The sequence below is a fragment of the Enhydra lutris genome, unplaced genomic scaffold, assembly GCF_002288905.1.
Source record: "Enhydra lutris kenyoni isolate GAN:26980312 unplaced genomic scaffold, ASM228890v2 scaffoldscaffold34, whole genome shotgun sequence".
In the NCBI taxonomy this organism is placed as follows: domain Eukaryota; kingdom Metazoa; phylum Chordata; class Mammalia; order Carnivora; family Mustelidae; genus Enhydra; species Enhydra lutris.
Genome location: NW_019154118.1, coordinates 25,297,972 through 25,313,350, shown reverse-complemented (window position 1 = coordinate 25,313,350; position 15,379 = coordinate 25,297,972). Strand labels below are relative to the sequence as shown.

The 15,379-nt window shown below is 40.0% G+C and overlaps 1 protein-coding gene across 1 annotated transcript in view; it reads right to left on the bottom strand.

Annotated features, from left to right (window-relative positions):
* Positions 1-15,379, bottom strand: part of LOC111153767 (alkB homolog 8, tRNA methyltransferase) — a 57,295-nt gene that overhangs the window by 33,939 nt on the left and 7,977 nt on the right. Inside the window, exons 3-7 of the mRNA XM_022512990.1 lie at positions 13,760-13,997; positions 10,783-10,914; positions 9,775-9,870; positions 7,830-7,934; positions 6,664-6,734 (exon numbers count right to left, since the gene is read on the bottom strand). Of these exons, the coding sequence (XP_022368698.1) occupies positions 6,664-6,734; positions 7,830-7,934; positions 9,775-9,870; positions 10,783-10,914; positions 13,760-13,997 (642 nt within the window). The remainder of the gene's footprint in view (positions 1-6,663; positions 6,735-7,829; positions 7,935-9,774; positions 9,871-10,782; positions 10,915-13,759; positions 13,998-15,379) is intronic.

Here is a 15,379-nt window from a genome sequence, read left to right as displayed (position 1 = left end):
GGAAGGAAGGAAGGAAAGAAAGAAAGAAGGAAAGGGAGGGAGGGAGAAAGAGAGTGGCCAGCAGCAGACCTGGACTAAAGGAATGTCAAGGGTGCTGCATTATATAAAAGAAAAACGAGGGGCGCCTGGGTGGCTCAGTGGGTTAAAGCCTCTGCCTTCGGCTCAGGTCATGATCTCAGGGTCCTGGGATCGAGCCCCGCATCGGGCTCTCTGCTCAGCAGGAAGCCTGCTTCCTCCTCTCTCTCTCTGTCTGCCTCTCTGTCTACTTGTGATTTCTGTCTGTCAAATAAATAAATAAAATCTTTAAAAAAAAAAAAAAAGAAAAGTAAAAGAAAAACGATCCCAGACGGAAGGTGTGACATAAAAGAATGAAAAGCAACAAAAACAATATGTCTAAGTGAACACAGACTGTAACTGCCAGAGAAGTATCTAAAAAAAATGTAAGAGAATTCAAATACACAATAATAAAAGGATATAAATTATCAGGGAGTAACGGAGTTAAGGACTTCTGAAGTTCTTATACTATTCAGCAAAAAAAGATACCAAATAAGTTTGGACTTTGAATGCATCTCAGGTAATTATGTTGAGTGAAAGAAGCCATACAGCAAAGAGTACATCTTCCCATATGAGAGACTCTGGAAAATAGTCATGATGTAAGGTGTTGAGGACCAGGAGGAGATAAGGAAACTTCTGGGGATGATGGACACATTCAACATCTTGAAAGCCATGAAGCTTTCATGAGCATCTATTTTATTTTTTTGTTAAGATTTTTATTTATTTATTTATTTATTTATTTATTTGACAGAGAGAGAGAGAGAGAGAGAGAGAGGGAACACAAGTAGGGGGAGCAGGAGCGGGAGAAGCAGGCTTCCCGCTGTGCAGAGAGCCCAATGTGCGGCTTGATCCCAGGACTCTGGGATCATGACCTGAGCCAAGGCAGACACTTAGACTGAGCCATCCAGGTGCCCCATGAGCACCTATTTTAACACCTGCAGTTTAGTGCATGACAATTATGCCACAAGGAACTGTTTTTCCAAGAAAATATTGGCGGATGTAGTTAAAACAGTACCTGAAAGCAAAATTCACTATCCTAAAAATGTATGTCAAGACTATTTCCCAGGTTCTTGGGGAGCCTGGGTAGCTCAAGTTAAGCAGCTGTTTTCGGCATCCTGGGCTGCCGCCCCATGTGGGGTTCCCTGCTCAGCGGGAAGTCTGCTTCTCCCTCTGCCTCTGCCCCTCCCCCCAGCTCATGCTCTCTCACTCTCACTCATAAATAAAATCCTAAAAACAAAACAAAACAAAAAAACCACCTATTTCCCAGGTTCTAAATTAATCCACTGGTGGACAATTAAACAGAGCAGGAAACTCAGGAAGAGCAAAAGTTCATTTTGTTTTGTAGGGGAGAAGAGCAGTGGGTGGTAAACGGCTGAAAACAAAGATGAGTTCAGACTTAAAAAAAAGAAAATGTCTTTTAAAGAGTTGGATGTTCAGGTCCAAAGTCAGAGGTGGGCAACAGGGAATCAAGGCTGGAAATATTTCTGTATCCTGCAGGTCACAGAAATAAAAGCTCTTTTAAGAGACACCTATTTAGCCAACCGAGATGCTGCATTCCTTCTGGAAGGCATGCTCAGGCCCCAAATCACAGGCAACTCTCCAACACCTTCATGCATTTCCACTCTCACCACCTGAGCTACATACTTAACAAGTCAAGCACTCAGTGCCGTCCACATTTATTTTGCAGTTACTTAATGATAGATTATGGAAACCAATGAAATTGACAAAGGAAAAGACAGAATTTTCTTCTCTATACATAAGGTTGAATGCTCCTAAAAGACTCAATACAAGTAAACAAAATAATGAATTGTTGTAATAGATGTGATAATTCACTAATAAAATCTTGGAAATATAATCGCTCAGATGTCACAGGTATCTTAAGTTTTTGCTTCACCTTAAAGAAATGAAAGCTGGAAAGACAAGGCAGGCTGTGGACCATCCCAGAAAGAAGAGCCCCACATCAAAATACTGGTGAGTGAATTTACAGGTAGGCTAAAACACAGTGTTTGTAATACATATGTATCTTTTATTATTATTATCCCCAAATTCAAGTGACCTCTTAGTTAACAGCCAATCACCAGTTTCTACTGCGTCTCCTAAACAGGCCTCTATTGTAGCTTTCTGCCCTCAACTGACAAATTTCATTCTAGTTCTACATACCTGCAGTGATACAATGCTGCTGTCTTGCTACAAAGTAAATGTACAAATTCTACCTGAAAAGATAAAAGAATTGGTACTTGGAAGGCTCCAAATACAACAAAATGTTCTAGTTCATGATGTCACTCTGTGAAATAGATTATTTTTAGCAGATTACTGGCCCTGGAACAGGCCTATCTCTTGCCGTTCTCCTCACTGTAAGGGTGACGTGGGTCCTGCAGCATACAAAGGGCAGGAGGAGGGCACTGGAAGAATCGTCAGCAGACTCTCATTTGCCCCATACACAAAAGGGGATTTTGGCTTCCAAGATATCTTGAAAGATAAGAAAATTACACAAAAATTGGAATCTTCAGAACATAAGTTAGTAGGGGAAGTGCTTAAGTGAAAACAGAATTCACGGTATAAAAACAAACACGACCAAGTCAGGTAAAGCATCTCCTCTGGCTCACAAACCAGATCCACTTGTCCACGTTAGTTCTGAATGTTAAGGACACACTGGATCAAAGGGAAACCAAGACGTGGCCCGAGGCACCTCCGCCCACATACACAGCCACACCACAGCTGCCGCTACGGCGTCCCTGCGCACGCACTCCCACACCCACACCAACTCAGGGGCCCAAGTATATACCCACTTGGATGGCAGATCGTCATCCTTTCAATGCTGAGAGCATTACAGAGATGATGGAAAATATCACAAACAAGTTTTAAGGACCGAGAAGGGAGAAAGGAGCTACACAGCAGACACAATTTATTTGACAGAACTTTAGAAAATGTAAATATTCTAAGAACTCGCAGAAGAATAAAGTCTGGGGCCTGGAAGCAAGATAAAAATAAGAAGAAACTGCGTGGCTTCTGAGGCTATAAATGTTGCTTATACATACACATTCTGAGGCTGAATTTGAGGCTAAGATGAGGTCAGGATGCTGAGGGTCCAGATTGTGTTAGTTGTTTCAAGCCCCATCAACAAAGTATCTTTGTTTTCTTCCCCCAATTTGTGCTGAGGATCAGAAAACACGGGAACATTTGTCTGTTAAAGCAACACACTTCTGCAAGAGAAGTACCCTATGAGTCATCCCTGACATACAGGACGCGATGAGAATCACTCCAGCATCAGAACATCTCTGGGGCAAAATATACAGAGTTTGGAAAAAACCACAGAATCTACAAAACTACTCAGCTGGCAACAGAGAAACTGAGTCGCTCAAAACATTTCACAAAAAATTTTTACTCAGTACCATATATTTCAGAAGATCAAGCTGGACTTAGTAACTATTTGCCAAAAGCATGAGCCTGGAGAGGGAACAAGTAATGTAATGAATTCGGAGCCCTCCAGCAGGCATTCAACAGACAAAGCCTTAGATACCCAATTGCTCACCCCACTCAGTTGCAAAAATCATAATAAAAAATATTTACTGACAAACCAACTTCTTATAAAATTACTACTTCTTCAAATATCTCTGTTTTTAAACTCGCAACTATCAGTGCTCATTGTGGTAACCCTTTGGTCAGTCTCTCCGTGAATTTTGATGTAATGTGTATTAACTTTGTAGGGTGACAGAAGGTAACCAGACTTGTTATGGTGATCATTTTGTAGCGTATATACATTTCAAATCACTGTTATACCTGAAATCAATATAATATTATGTGTCAATTATACTCAATAAAAGAAATTAGGAGTTCTCAGAAATTTTCGAGGAAAAGGAAGCAAGTAAAGAGTTAAGTATAGGGGCGCCTGGGTGGCTCAGTGGGTTAAAGCCTCTGCCTTCGGCTCAGGTCATGATTCCAGGGTCCTGGGATCAAAGCCCCGCATCGGGCTCTCTGCTCCACAGGGAGCCTGCTTCCTCCTCTCTCTCTCTCTCTCTGCCTGCCTCTCTGCCTACTTGTGATCTCATTCTGTCAAATAAATAAATAAAATCTTACCAAAAAAAAAAAAAAAGAGAGTTAAGTATAATCTCAAGGATTTTAGCTAATGAGAAACAAAACACTAAAAACAATGGTGCCACTGACAAATTATTACAATGAGATGGAAGCTGGAGTAGATCCTATAGTAAATTTCTTACAACAATTAAGGCTGTCAAAGAAATAAAGAAAAAGGGACAGAAGTCTGGGAGACAGGTTCTAGGTCTGGGGCACAGAGCCAGAAGAGAGTGCAAACAACTACAGTGTCAAAAGCAAACAGAACAGGTGCAAAGGTGGGTAAATGCAAGAAGAAAAGGTGAAAGCCACCTTTCTGGGGACCACCGGAAATCTTATTTTTGAGGCCATGGGAATGTGATCTTCCCTCTGTTACAGAAGTGAAACCTTTCAGGAAGGGACCAAAGAAGCACCTTACCTTAGTAAGTCTGCACGTATGAACCGCTCTGAGTTAGAAAACAGTTTACAGAGTTAACTCACAATCCTTCCACCAGACAAGAGCTAATGTTAATCCCATTTTACATACGAAACAAAGGGCTCCAAATACAGTCAACTTTTTAAATATCATGATACACTTACATGTCCAGTAAATATATTTCCCCAAAATTACAAAGATTGGCTACCCATCAAAAACCACCTCTTAACAAGAAAATCTATTGGTCTTGTCACAAGGCGTAACATGCATGCTTTCCTGCTACGACAAAGGCGGCTTTAGCCAAGAACCCCATCATTCAAATTAGCGGCTAAAAATTATGTGCCTTCAAAGACACCAAGTGGAGGTGACAATTGCAGCGTGTTATCAGTGCAGGTAAAGGGCACGTTTTCCCTTCTTTATGACTTCCAGTTGTGGAGGAACATTTAGTTTCACTCCTCGTATTTCCGTAGGTGGGGCAGAATTTTCCACCAGAGTAAAAGCAAAGGAACAACATACCTGGCTTTTCTCTACTCCTTCACTCTTTTTTTTTTTTTTTTTTTTAGAGAGAGAGAGAGAGAGAGGGAGAGAGAGAGCACAAGTGCATGCATGTGACCAGGGGGAGGGGCAGAGGGAGAAAATCTCCAGCAGCAGAATCGCTGTCGACTGTCCCAACTCAGGGCTCGAGCTACAACCCTGACTGAGATCATGACCTGAGCTGAAATCAAGGGTTGGTCCCGGAACCTAGTGAGCCATCCAGGCGCCCCCGCCACCCGTTCACTTTTAACTGCCCAGGAGAAAGGGCCTGGCTCGGGGCAGTGGCTAGCCTGGGGCCACGCTCGCTCGGCTGAGCTCTTCACTCGCTCTCTTTTTCAGATCTACGCGGGCTGCAGAACCTAATATGTGCTCCTTCATGTCCTGTTAGAGAGGAAGCTCTTGCCTCCACGAGCAAGGTCTCCAGCTGTCCGGCTGCACTGGTGACAAGCACAACAAGTCACTTTAATTCAAGTATTAATATGTCCACTTGGCTACAGATCTAAAGCCATTCTCTGCCATGTTTTCTCAGTAGTAAAGCCGACACTCTCATCTCCAGCTGTGTCTCCTTTCTCAGCTGGTTAGACAGTTGAGAGGAAAAGACAAAGACGTTCTTTATGGATCCCCTAAAGCCACAAGCCAGGATAACAGGTAAAATAAAAACAAGCCAGACAGAGAAGAGTTCTTTGTTTTTCCTACCCGTCCTCCTTATTTATAAAGCATTTAATAAAAATCCACACATGTGGGTGACAGGACACATCAAAGAGTACTAACTCTCACGTCACAGCACTGCCATCATCACATGAGTTCAGCATCAGTTAAAAAACCAAAGCACCAAAAACCTAGTGATAGGGACTACACAAAGGCAAAACAAAACAAAACAACACAACCTAGGAAACAGTATTCGCCTCTAGGAACAAGATCAGATTTTGAAGCAACCTCTGGTTAGATTAGAGGACCTGATATTTTAAAGGTTCTTCTGGACTTAAAATTCTGATTTCTAACTAAAATTCTACCTGCAGTTTGCACCCATCCCTTTAAATCATGCTTTTTCTATCTTCTTGAGCAGTTCAAGGAAAGTGCAGTTATACAAACAAGTCGATGAATAAACGTGAACCTCATATTCTTCGTCTGTAAAAATCAGCATATTATCGTGGACTTCTCAGAGTTTCTGAAGGGAATGAATCAGGTAATAATATATGTGAAAAAGTATCAAAACTCTGGACACACATTTTAGTTTTGTGTTCCGTTTTCTGTGGCGCGCAGCCACCATCTGTTGCCACTAGGTGGCACTGCTGCACGTCAGGAGGGTAGTCTGGCTAGTCTTCACCAGCTACAAGCGAAACGTGTAAAAATATGTGAAAAACACAGGGGTTTTCCTACCATCTGATCAGCTGATGCATAAAACTTCAGACACCTGAAAGAAGAGTCTATGATCACTTTATATTCTATAAGATATAAAGGTGCTATTAGCACCTTTACTTAGGTTTAAATCCTACCTCATTTTACTTAAGAAGTGTGGGAAATCCCGTGAAACAGCATCGTATACGGTAAGAGTTGTTGACAGCTAATGAAAATGTTTGAACATTTACCTCTGACCCCAAACTGAGAGAAACAATCTCATCCTCAAAAGCAGAATGTGTGTCAATATGAGCAGGAATTCCTGGGACAGAAAATAAAATAATAGGTCATTTCATTTGTCCTTTCAGTAGATTGAAGACACACACAGCCTCACACTATACCGGGGAGAACACTGCTGCTCTCAGGAAGGTACCGTCATTTAGTGAAAAGCAAACGCCGAGGGTGAATGCGACTCCAGGACATCAGACCAAACCTGAACGGAAAATTTCTCCACTTCACGGCGAAGAGCCACTAGTTCCGCTCTGAAACCCAGATGCGAGTCGCTGCTTACCTGGGGCATTCGCCCAATCCCAGCCCAAGAGAATGCGTGGCAGATCAATGCCAAAGTTCTGTTTGCCCGTGAACACGGGATTCCCAAGCACAAGCAGAACACAAGCAAGAGCCGGGTGTGAAGACTAGACACACGCATCATTCCGACATCAACTGCTCAACTACCTTCACTGAGCATCTCCCAAGACGAAGGACTTTGCTGCGTGGCAGGAGTATATAAAGCAGGAAGACAGAGCCCTGTCCCCAGGGAGCACACACACCAACAGAAAGACTGGCAGGTACATAAGTAATTACAATACATTGTGATAAAAGCAGGAAAAACCCCAAACCCCATGATGTCTGCCATTGCTAAAATCCTGAAGAGCATTTCACTGCTACAAATACCCCAAGGAGATGCTGCTAAAAAGTGCAAAAAAACTCAGGAGCCTAAAGACTTTTACTAACATATCATCCTAGAACTGTCGTCACACTCTCAGAGGAGAAGGAAGGAAGAGCAAGAGCAAAAGCATCCAGCCAAGCAGCCTTCTTCTGGGTATCCCACCACACGGGCATCATGTGTCTTCGCAACAGTCTCCTCCCCCATCTCCGAATGAAATGCTGAGACAAACAAAAAAGACTACAGACAGCGATGGGGCCAGTCTGCTTATCTACACTTTGAGACACAAATTCCTCAAGGGATTAACGTGCAGATCTGCAGGGGATTAAACAGCCAACACAGGTAACAGACACAAGCAAATTAATGCGAAGAGTTAGTTTACCCTAAAAAATCATACCTTTGATTTTAGAGAGTTAAGGAATCTACTTAGTCATGAAATATATGATTGCAAGGTGGAAATAAAATACTCACCATGTCCAGGCTCATACTGGTTAACAGTCAGTTGATCAGGTTTGTGTTTAATGAAACCTTCCTTCAACCACTTCTCCAGAATGCTATCCCAAATGCCAGGAAGACCTGATGTCAGTAATTATAACGATGAAACATTAAAATATTTACTTTGCATGTTTTACTCAAGAATTAGAAAAGCCTGGGTGGCTCAGTGGGTTAAAGCCTCTGCCTTCAGCTCAGGTCACGATCTCAGAGTCCTGGGATCGAGCCCAGCATCTCTGCTCAGCAGGGAGCCTGCTCCCCACTCTCTCTCTGCCTACCTCTCTGCCTACTTGTGATCTCTGTCATATAAATAGATAAAATCTTAAAAAAAAAAATTAGAAAAGCCACTGTGAAAAATATCACAGCTTTTATTTAGCAGTCAAGATCTAAATATAACAATAAACCGATAAGGCAAAGCAAAATAAAAACGAAACCTTCAGAATCTTTAAAGTTATTTTATCGATTTTTAGTGAAACAAAATATCCAAAAGAAAAATTTTGCTCACAATTTTGGCATTTTGTAAAACAGCAATAAGATTATGAAATTTACTATTATATACTGGAAATTAGGCTGACCACTCTTTCTTGCTATTTTAAATTATTCCACTTTATAAAATTAAATTTAAATTTAACTTATTTATTCCTTTTTTTTTTTAATTTTCTATTTATTTAAGCAATCTCCACACCCAATGTGGGGCTTGAACTGATGACCCCAAGATCAAGAGTCGCTCCTTCTTCCAACTGAGCCAGCCAGACACCCCTAAATTATTTCCTTGTAAAATACACAGTTTTGGGGATGCCTGGCTAGCTCAGTCTGAGGAATATGTGACTCTTGATCTCAGGCTATGAGTTTGAGCCCCACTGAGCCCCATGTTTGGTACAGACAGTACTCAAAAAACTAAATATTTAAAAAACAAAAACAAAAACATAAAATAGTTTTCAAAGTAAAACTAACTTACTTTCACTGAAGTCAAAAATATTATTTTATGAGGGAAAGTAAGCTTTCAATAAGATTAAAGTCATACAAATAAACATAACTCCCACACAACCCTACCAAACGTTTAATTTACAGATCATACAATAAAATCTTATTAATTAGTCAACCCAGTAGCAAAAACTGGCAAAGGATATGAAGGGAAATTCACAGAAAGGTAAATAAAAATGGCCAACCTCATTAGTAATCGGGAAATTATAAAGTTAAGTTTTATTGTATCACATATTGGCATAGGTGGGGGGAAGGAGGTACACACTGGGTAAGAACCATGTCGATACAGCTGAGTTGGGGGCAGTTTTTCAGTATCTGTTAACATTTTTAAATGAACACAGCTTTGACATAACGATTCTACTACTTAGCAGTCTCCCTTGAGAAATTCTTGCTTACTGCCTAAGAGATATACACAAAGACATGCACAGCAGCCCTTATAAAGTTAAAAACTAGAAATAAGCTAAGTGTCTACCAACAGGGAACTAACTGAGTAAGCCACTGCGGAACAATGCACACAATGAAAACTCACGGCAGATCTCCCAAACATTTAATAAAGGGAGAAGAACAAGCTGGAGGCATCCACGTGAGATGTGAACATGTAACACACACTCTAACACTATGTGTTTACGACTACACACTTTTACAGTCTCTCTGCAGGGACGTAAACTCCTTTGTTACAGCAAGTGTCCTCACCTGTTAACAGTACTGCTTCTGAGAAGTGTGGGAGTGAGGATGGTGTTCAGGAGGAACTTTAGCCTTAGCTACACGTATCCAGTTTTCACAAAAGCTCACTATGAATGTAATGTAAATATTTTAACTTTAATCAACTATTTCAACAGTGTACCTAGAAACAGCAAACGAAACACACTATGACATACTTCCAGTACATTAAATCTTTCTTTCCTGAGCCAGCATTTGTGGTTTCCTAGCAATTACTTACCCCCAGGTAATGGCTTGTCTTTATCTATGTTGTTGTTCTCATAGTGGAATTCATAACCAAAATGCTTTACCCTCCTGTGCTTCAAGGATTTTTGAACTAAATGAAGAAAAAAAAGGAAACTATTTGAGAGAAAAATATTTGCATTCCTTTGTCTATTTCAAAGTCAAAATTGTGAGTCAGGATTCTTTTAGGAATGGTAATTTTTGATAACTACTGGATTATCTTTAAAAAATTAACCATTCTGGGCACCTGGGTGGGTCAGTGGGTTAAGCCTCTGCCTTTGGCTTAGGTCATGTCTCAGGGTCCCGGGATCCAGTCCCGTATCAGGGCTCTCTGCTCGGCAGGGAGCCTGCTTCCTCCTCTCTCTCTCTCTCTGCCTGCCTCTCTGCCTACTGTGATCTCTCTCAATCTGCAAAATAAATAAATAAAATCTCTCAAAAAAATAAAAATAAAAATAAAAAATTAACCATTCTACCTCATCTCTGTAGTTCTTTTCAATCTAAAATGGTTACAAAGCCTTGGAGTTTCATCCCATCAACCCGGAAGAGTCAACTACGGATGCTGCCACTCACAAGACTGTTTATGATCTGGGAAGAGTCAGAGGAACTCTCATTTGCAAAAATCTCCAAGAGGCTCTCACTGCATTGAGGCAGCAAGGTACTGAGCCGCTGATCCCAACTGGAAATGTGCCCTGTGGGGGTTTGGGGGGACAGGATCAAAGAAGATAATGTACGTGAAAGGGCTTACCAATGTTGGCTCTACAAATGTTAGCTAATGAATATTAATTAATTTAGAGGTTAAAATTGATAACTATATAAATGTCATTTATTATTAATGCCCTTAAGAAATGTTGGCATGACTTGCCTAATATTAGATCTAGGCTACTTCAAGTAATTTTGAGGAAATATTAGAAATTTTAATAAAGCAAAGGAGGAAGAGGAAAGGAGAAGCACTAACATGCCATTTTGCAGAGACATTTAAATATCATATTTTAGAAGTTTTTCTTACCATTTTGATCGTCTATATCCTCTGCCCAGTTAACGCTTTCCAAAAGCATTTTCTCATCCTCAGAAGAAATAATTTCTTCTACTACCATGAGGCCTGGAGGTAAGGCCTGAAGCCCCATCTCTTTCCATTGTGCTTGGGAAACAAAAACAAAACAGTCACAGACAGAACTTAAAGTTCCTAAACACAAATAATTCTGTCCAGAGGCCATTTACCAGTTCATAAAGTTCCCAATCCTCATATTCAGAAATAAGAACGCTAAAGGCACATGACATAGGAAAATACAAAAATGAAAACCAAGATAAAAATTATGGTACAGTGTATCCACCACAGTTAGCCAACAGCAAATAAAAAAGTGTTTACTTAAATATTATTGGAACACAACTGAGCTACTTTTTAAATCTTACTAAGAAACAAGGTTTGTCATAGTATCTACAGTTTGCCACTCTATTAAAAAGCCAGACTGTCTCTAAATATCGAAAACAAAAATTTAAATGCTCATTTTTGCCCTTAGGGAGAAGCTAGCTTCCCGCAGAGCAGGGAGCCAGATGTGGAACTTGATCTCAGGACCGTGGGATCGTGACCTGAGCCGAAGGCAGACGCTTAACCTACTGAGCCACCCAGGCACCCTGCCCGTAAATTCTTGATACTAGCTATGGTCCAGTAACAGGAAAAGCTAAAACAACAAAAAACGTATTCTAAAGAAATAAAAATATCATCCTATGAAGAATTATTCGGTTTATATTAAAATAATTTTGGAATCCCTGTGCCCTTCAAAGTTTAAGATAGGTGTAGCAGTGAAAGAAAAAGAAGAACGGATTTATAATTAAAGGGAATAATGCAATTCAATTATCATTAGAGAGCTCATTGTTCATGCTACAGATGGGATCTCTAAAATATTTCTACTGAAGAGTTTTCGATCTTGAATCATTTAACATAAAAATTCACAAAAATAATAATATAAATGTCTACTAGATTTTATTATTGTTTCAGAAACACAAATAGTGAATCGCCTGATAAATATTTACCAAGTGTTTACTACATGTCAGGGGTTACATTACTTATTCAAATTATGTAAGAAAAGCTTTGGGGAAAATTACTTAAAGACAGGCAATTTACAGTACAAGTAATTCATACTTAGTTTCCTAAAAATAGTTTTAAAAAAATAGAATGAGAAATACCCCCTTGTATTTCTTACTCAGTGGCTCTCTGGTAGTAATTATCGAAATCAGTATCAAAACACTTGTGACACAGTTCTGTTCTCTCTTTGTTTCTACTAAGATTTATTTCCTAACAACAGCCTTGGAAATACATCTGGATCTAATGTGGGATTTCAAATAAGGTACAGTCCAGAACTCTGTGCAATTTCTTACAGAGCCTTTAACATACTGACTACAGGAAAACCGAAGGACAGTACTTTCTCATGATCCCAGGGTCCTGGGATACAGCCCCACATGGGACTCCCTGCTCAGCAGGAAACCTACTTCACCCTCTCCCACTCCCCCGATTGTGTTCCCTCTCTCACTGTGTCTCTGTGTCAAATAAATAAATAAAATCTTTAAAAAAAAATTACTCCCAAACCATTCAATTTTTTTCCCCCAGATTTTATTTATTTATTTCACAGACAGAGATCACAAGTAGGCAGAGAGGCAGGCACAGAGAGAGGAGGAAGCAGGCTCCCCACTGAGCAGAGAGCCCGATATGGGGCTTGATCCCAGGACCCTGGGATCATGACCTGAGCCGAAGGCAGAGGCTTTAACCCACTGAGCCATCCAGGCGCCCCCAAACCATTCAGTTTTCAAAAGCTGGTCATAAACACATGCAATACAGAGATAACAGAGTTTTTAAAATCTAAAGCTTATGTCATATTTTAAATTAAATACATACAGATACTGAGAATTCTAACTCTTAAAATATATCTTTATAAAGTCTTTAAAAGTTTCCTGAGTCTTATTTTACAAAAACATAAACTCGGTCAGATTATCGCCTACCCATCCCCGGGGTATCTGAACAAAATATTAAGTTGCCTAAATAGATGGCAAATGAGTATAATGGGGGACCAGATGTCTACATCAGAGTTCATCTCAGTACATCTTATTTCCATGGGACAGTGGTGAAAAGATGTAATAATCTCTGTAGCAGTTCTGTATATCAGTCTACAAAGATTTTATTTATATTTCCTTAAATAAAAGTAAATTAAAAAACCAGTTCCGCCACACACAATCACGTTGGACAGTGCGCCTGTGAACGTATGAACGTTGCCATCATCACAGAAGGTTCTGCTGGACATGGCCACTCTAAAGCTTCGGGGATCGCTGCTGGCTGGAGGTGTTCCTTCCCCCATAAATGGCAAGCCTGGCACACAATTCTTCGGATCACAACTGATTTTTAAGCGATTAATTAAAAGCTTCCAGGTAGACGCTATAAAACTGGCAATCTGAATCCCCAATGTTAAATTGTGAAAAAAACAATTAGGTAGCGGGGTTCCAAAATAAGTCACACGGATAATAAACAGACCGTGAGGGCAGTAGGGCCGGCTCCTTAAAGGCAGGCTATGCCTAACCCACGTCCCTTCCACGACTGGCCCTCACACACGAGGTGGGTCAGCAGCATCTGTGAGACAAAAAGGGGCTGCTTAACTGAGTTCCTGTCTGGTTTCACAATCACTGAACCTCCTAATGGGGGTATGAAAAGAAAACTCCCACAAAACTAACGACTGCTTTTAAAAGACACCTGTAGGGGCGCGTGGGTGGCTCAGTAGGTTAAAGCCTCTGCCTTCAGCTCAGGTCATGATCTCAGGGTCCTGGGATCAAGCCCCAGATCAGGCTCTCTGCTCAGCAGGGAGCCTGCTTCCACCTCTATCTCTCTGCCTGCCTCTCTGCCTACTTGTGATCTCCGTCTGTCAAATAAATAAATAAAATCTTTAAATAAATAAATAAATAAAAGATAACTAATATACTATACTAATATATACTAATACCTTTTTCCACAAAGTTCAAGTACAGAATGATCTTTTGTCCTAAATCACCCACTATTTCTTTTCCGTTGAGGGTGACGTAGGCTTTCCTGGCTTCTTCTGCAGTTCTGTATCTCACAAATGAGTAGGGCTTATTAGGGGGCATCAGGAGATCATCCACCAGGCCACACTTCTCTAACACGGGGAGCAGCTGGCTCCTGCCCACACCGTTCCCCAATCCACCATTGGCAACAACCAGATTCTTTGAAAAAACAAAAGAAGAAGAAGAAAAAAGACATGAGCAATTAGCATCAATCCATTTATTTTCAAATAAGATGTTAAAATGAAACAAAGTAACTTTCTTTTTAAATAAGATTTCCACAAAGGTGTAATCAAGATGGGGGAAAAAAGGGTCCCCTGAGATAGGGAAAAAAGGTTTCCTTATGGTGGTTATTTGGTTTTCTAATTTCATACATAGTATATAAACCAACTTATTAAATAGTACAGATTAAAAAGTATACCTATGATATAAATAACACTGATTTTTAAATAGACTTTGCAGTAAAAAATATTCCTTTCTTAATGGCTATACATACAAATTAAAATCTCACATTTATTACCACTTACAAGTTTAACACAATGAAAGAGAAATAGACGGAAGACAAGGAATAGGAGTTACATATTAATTTCTGCCAGACTATCCCTACCTTAATCTACTTAACCCTCACAACAAAGCCTACAAAGTACATGATATTAGCCCCACTTCACAGGGTAGACACTGAATAGCAGAGAAATTAAGTTGCGGTAGCGATGGGGGAGTTGGGTTTCAAACCTATTTCTGTCGGTTTCCAGAAACCACACTTGATATAACCATGATATGAGGTTACTACAGTTTCTACTGAATATAAAACAGGAAAATTTTCCTCTGTGTCTCAGTAATTCAGTCATTTTGCAATTAAACTTTTTCCTTAGTTAAATTTCATGCTTACTTCCTATTATTTGCAGTCCTGTGCTAAATTTTATTGAAGGGATTTGTTTGGTGGGTAGAGCGGGGAGTTTCCTATTTTTATTCTGATGCTTATGGCCTAACACCTCGTATAAAACACTTTACACAGTGTTACGGTTTTTAATTTATAATCTATGACGCCTAAAAACTTTGTAGCCTAAAAGAAGTAAACCACTGATGGCATACTCTTATCAGTTTTATTGCTTATATCAGGCATTGACAAACTTTTTCTGAAAACAGCCAGACAGTAAATATTTTAGGCTTCTCAGTCAAGTCTCTGTCACATGCTCTTTTACATTTTCAACAACCCTTTGAAAATGTAAAACTCATTCTTAGCTTACAAGCCAGATCTGACCTGGGGACAATACTCTGCCAAGCCCTGATTTATATACAAAGCAGGAGATCAGAATGTAACGTATTAGTTTCATATACACCAAATGGGGATATCTAGAAACCTGACTTAAAAGAATTAAATAGTTTATTATAAAACTGGACAAGAAAAGTAAAGCTCTGTGCTATCATGGAAGACCCAATACTTCATATGTTTGCAAACACACAGATACACATGATGAACCAAAACACTAATACGATGATATAAAACATGATAAAAAATTTAGTCTAAGATGGCTTGCCTTGGA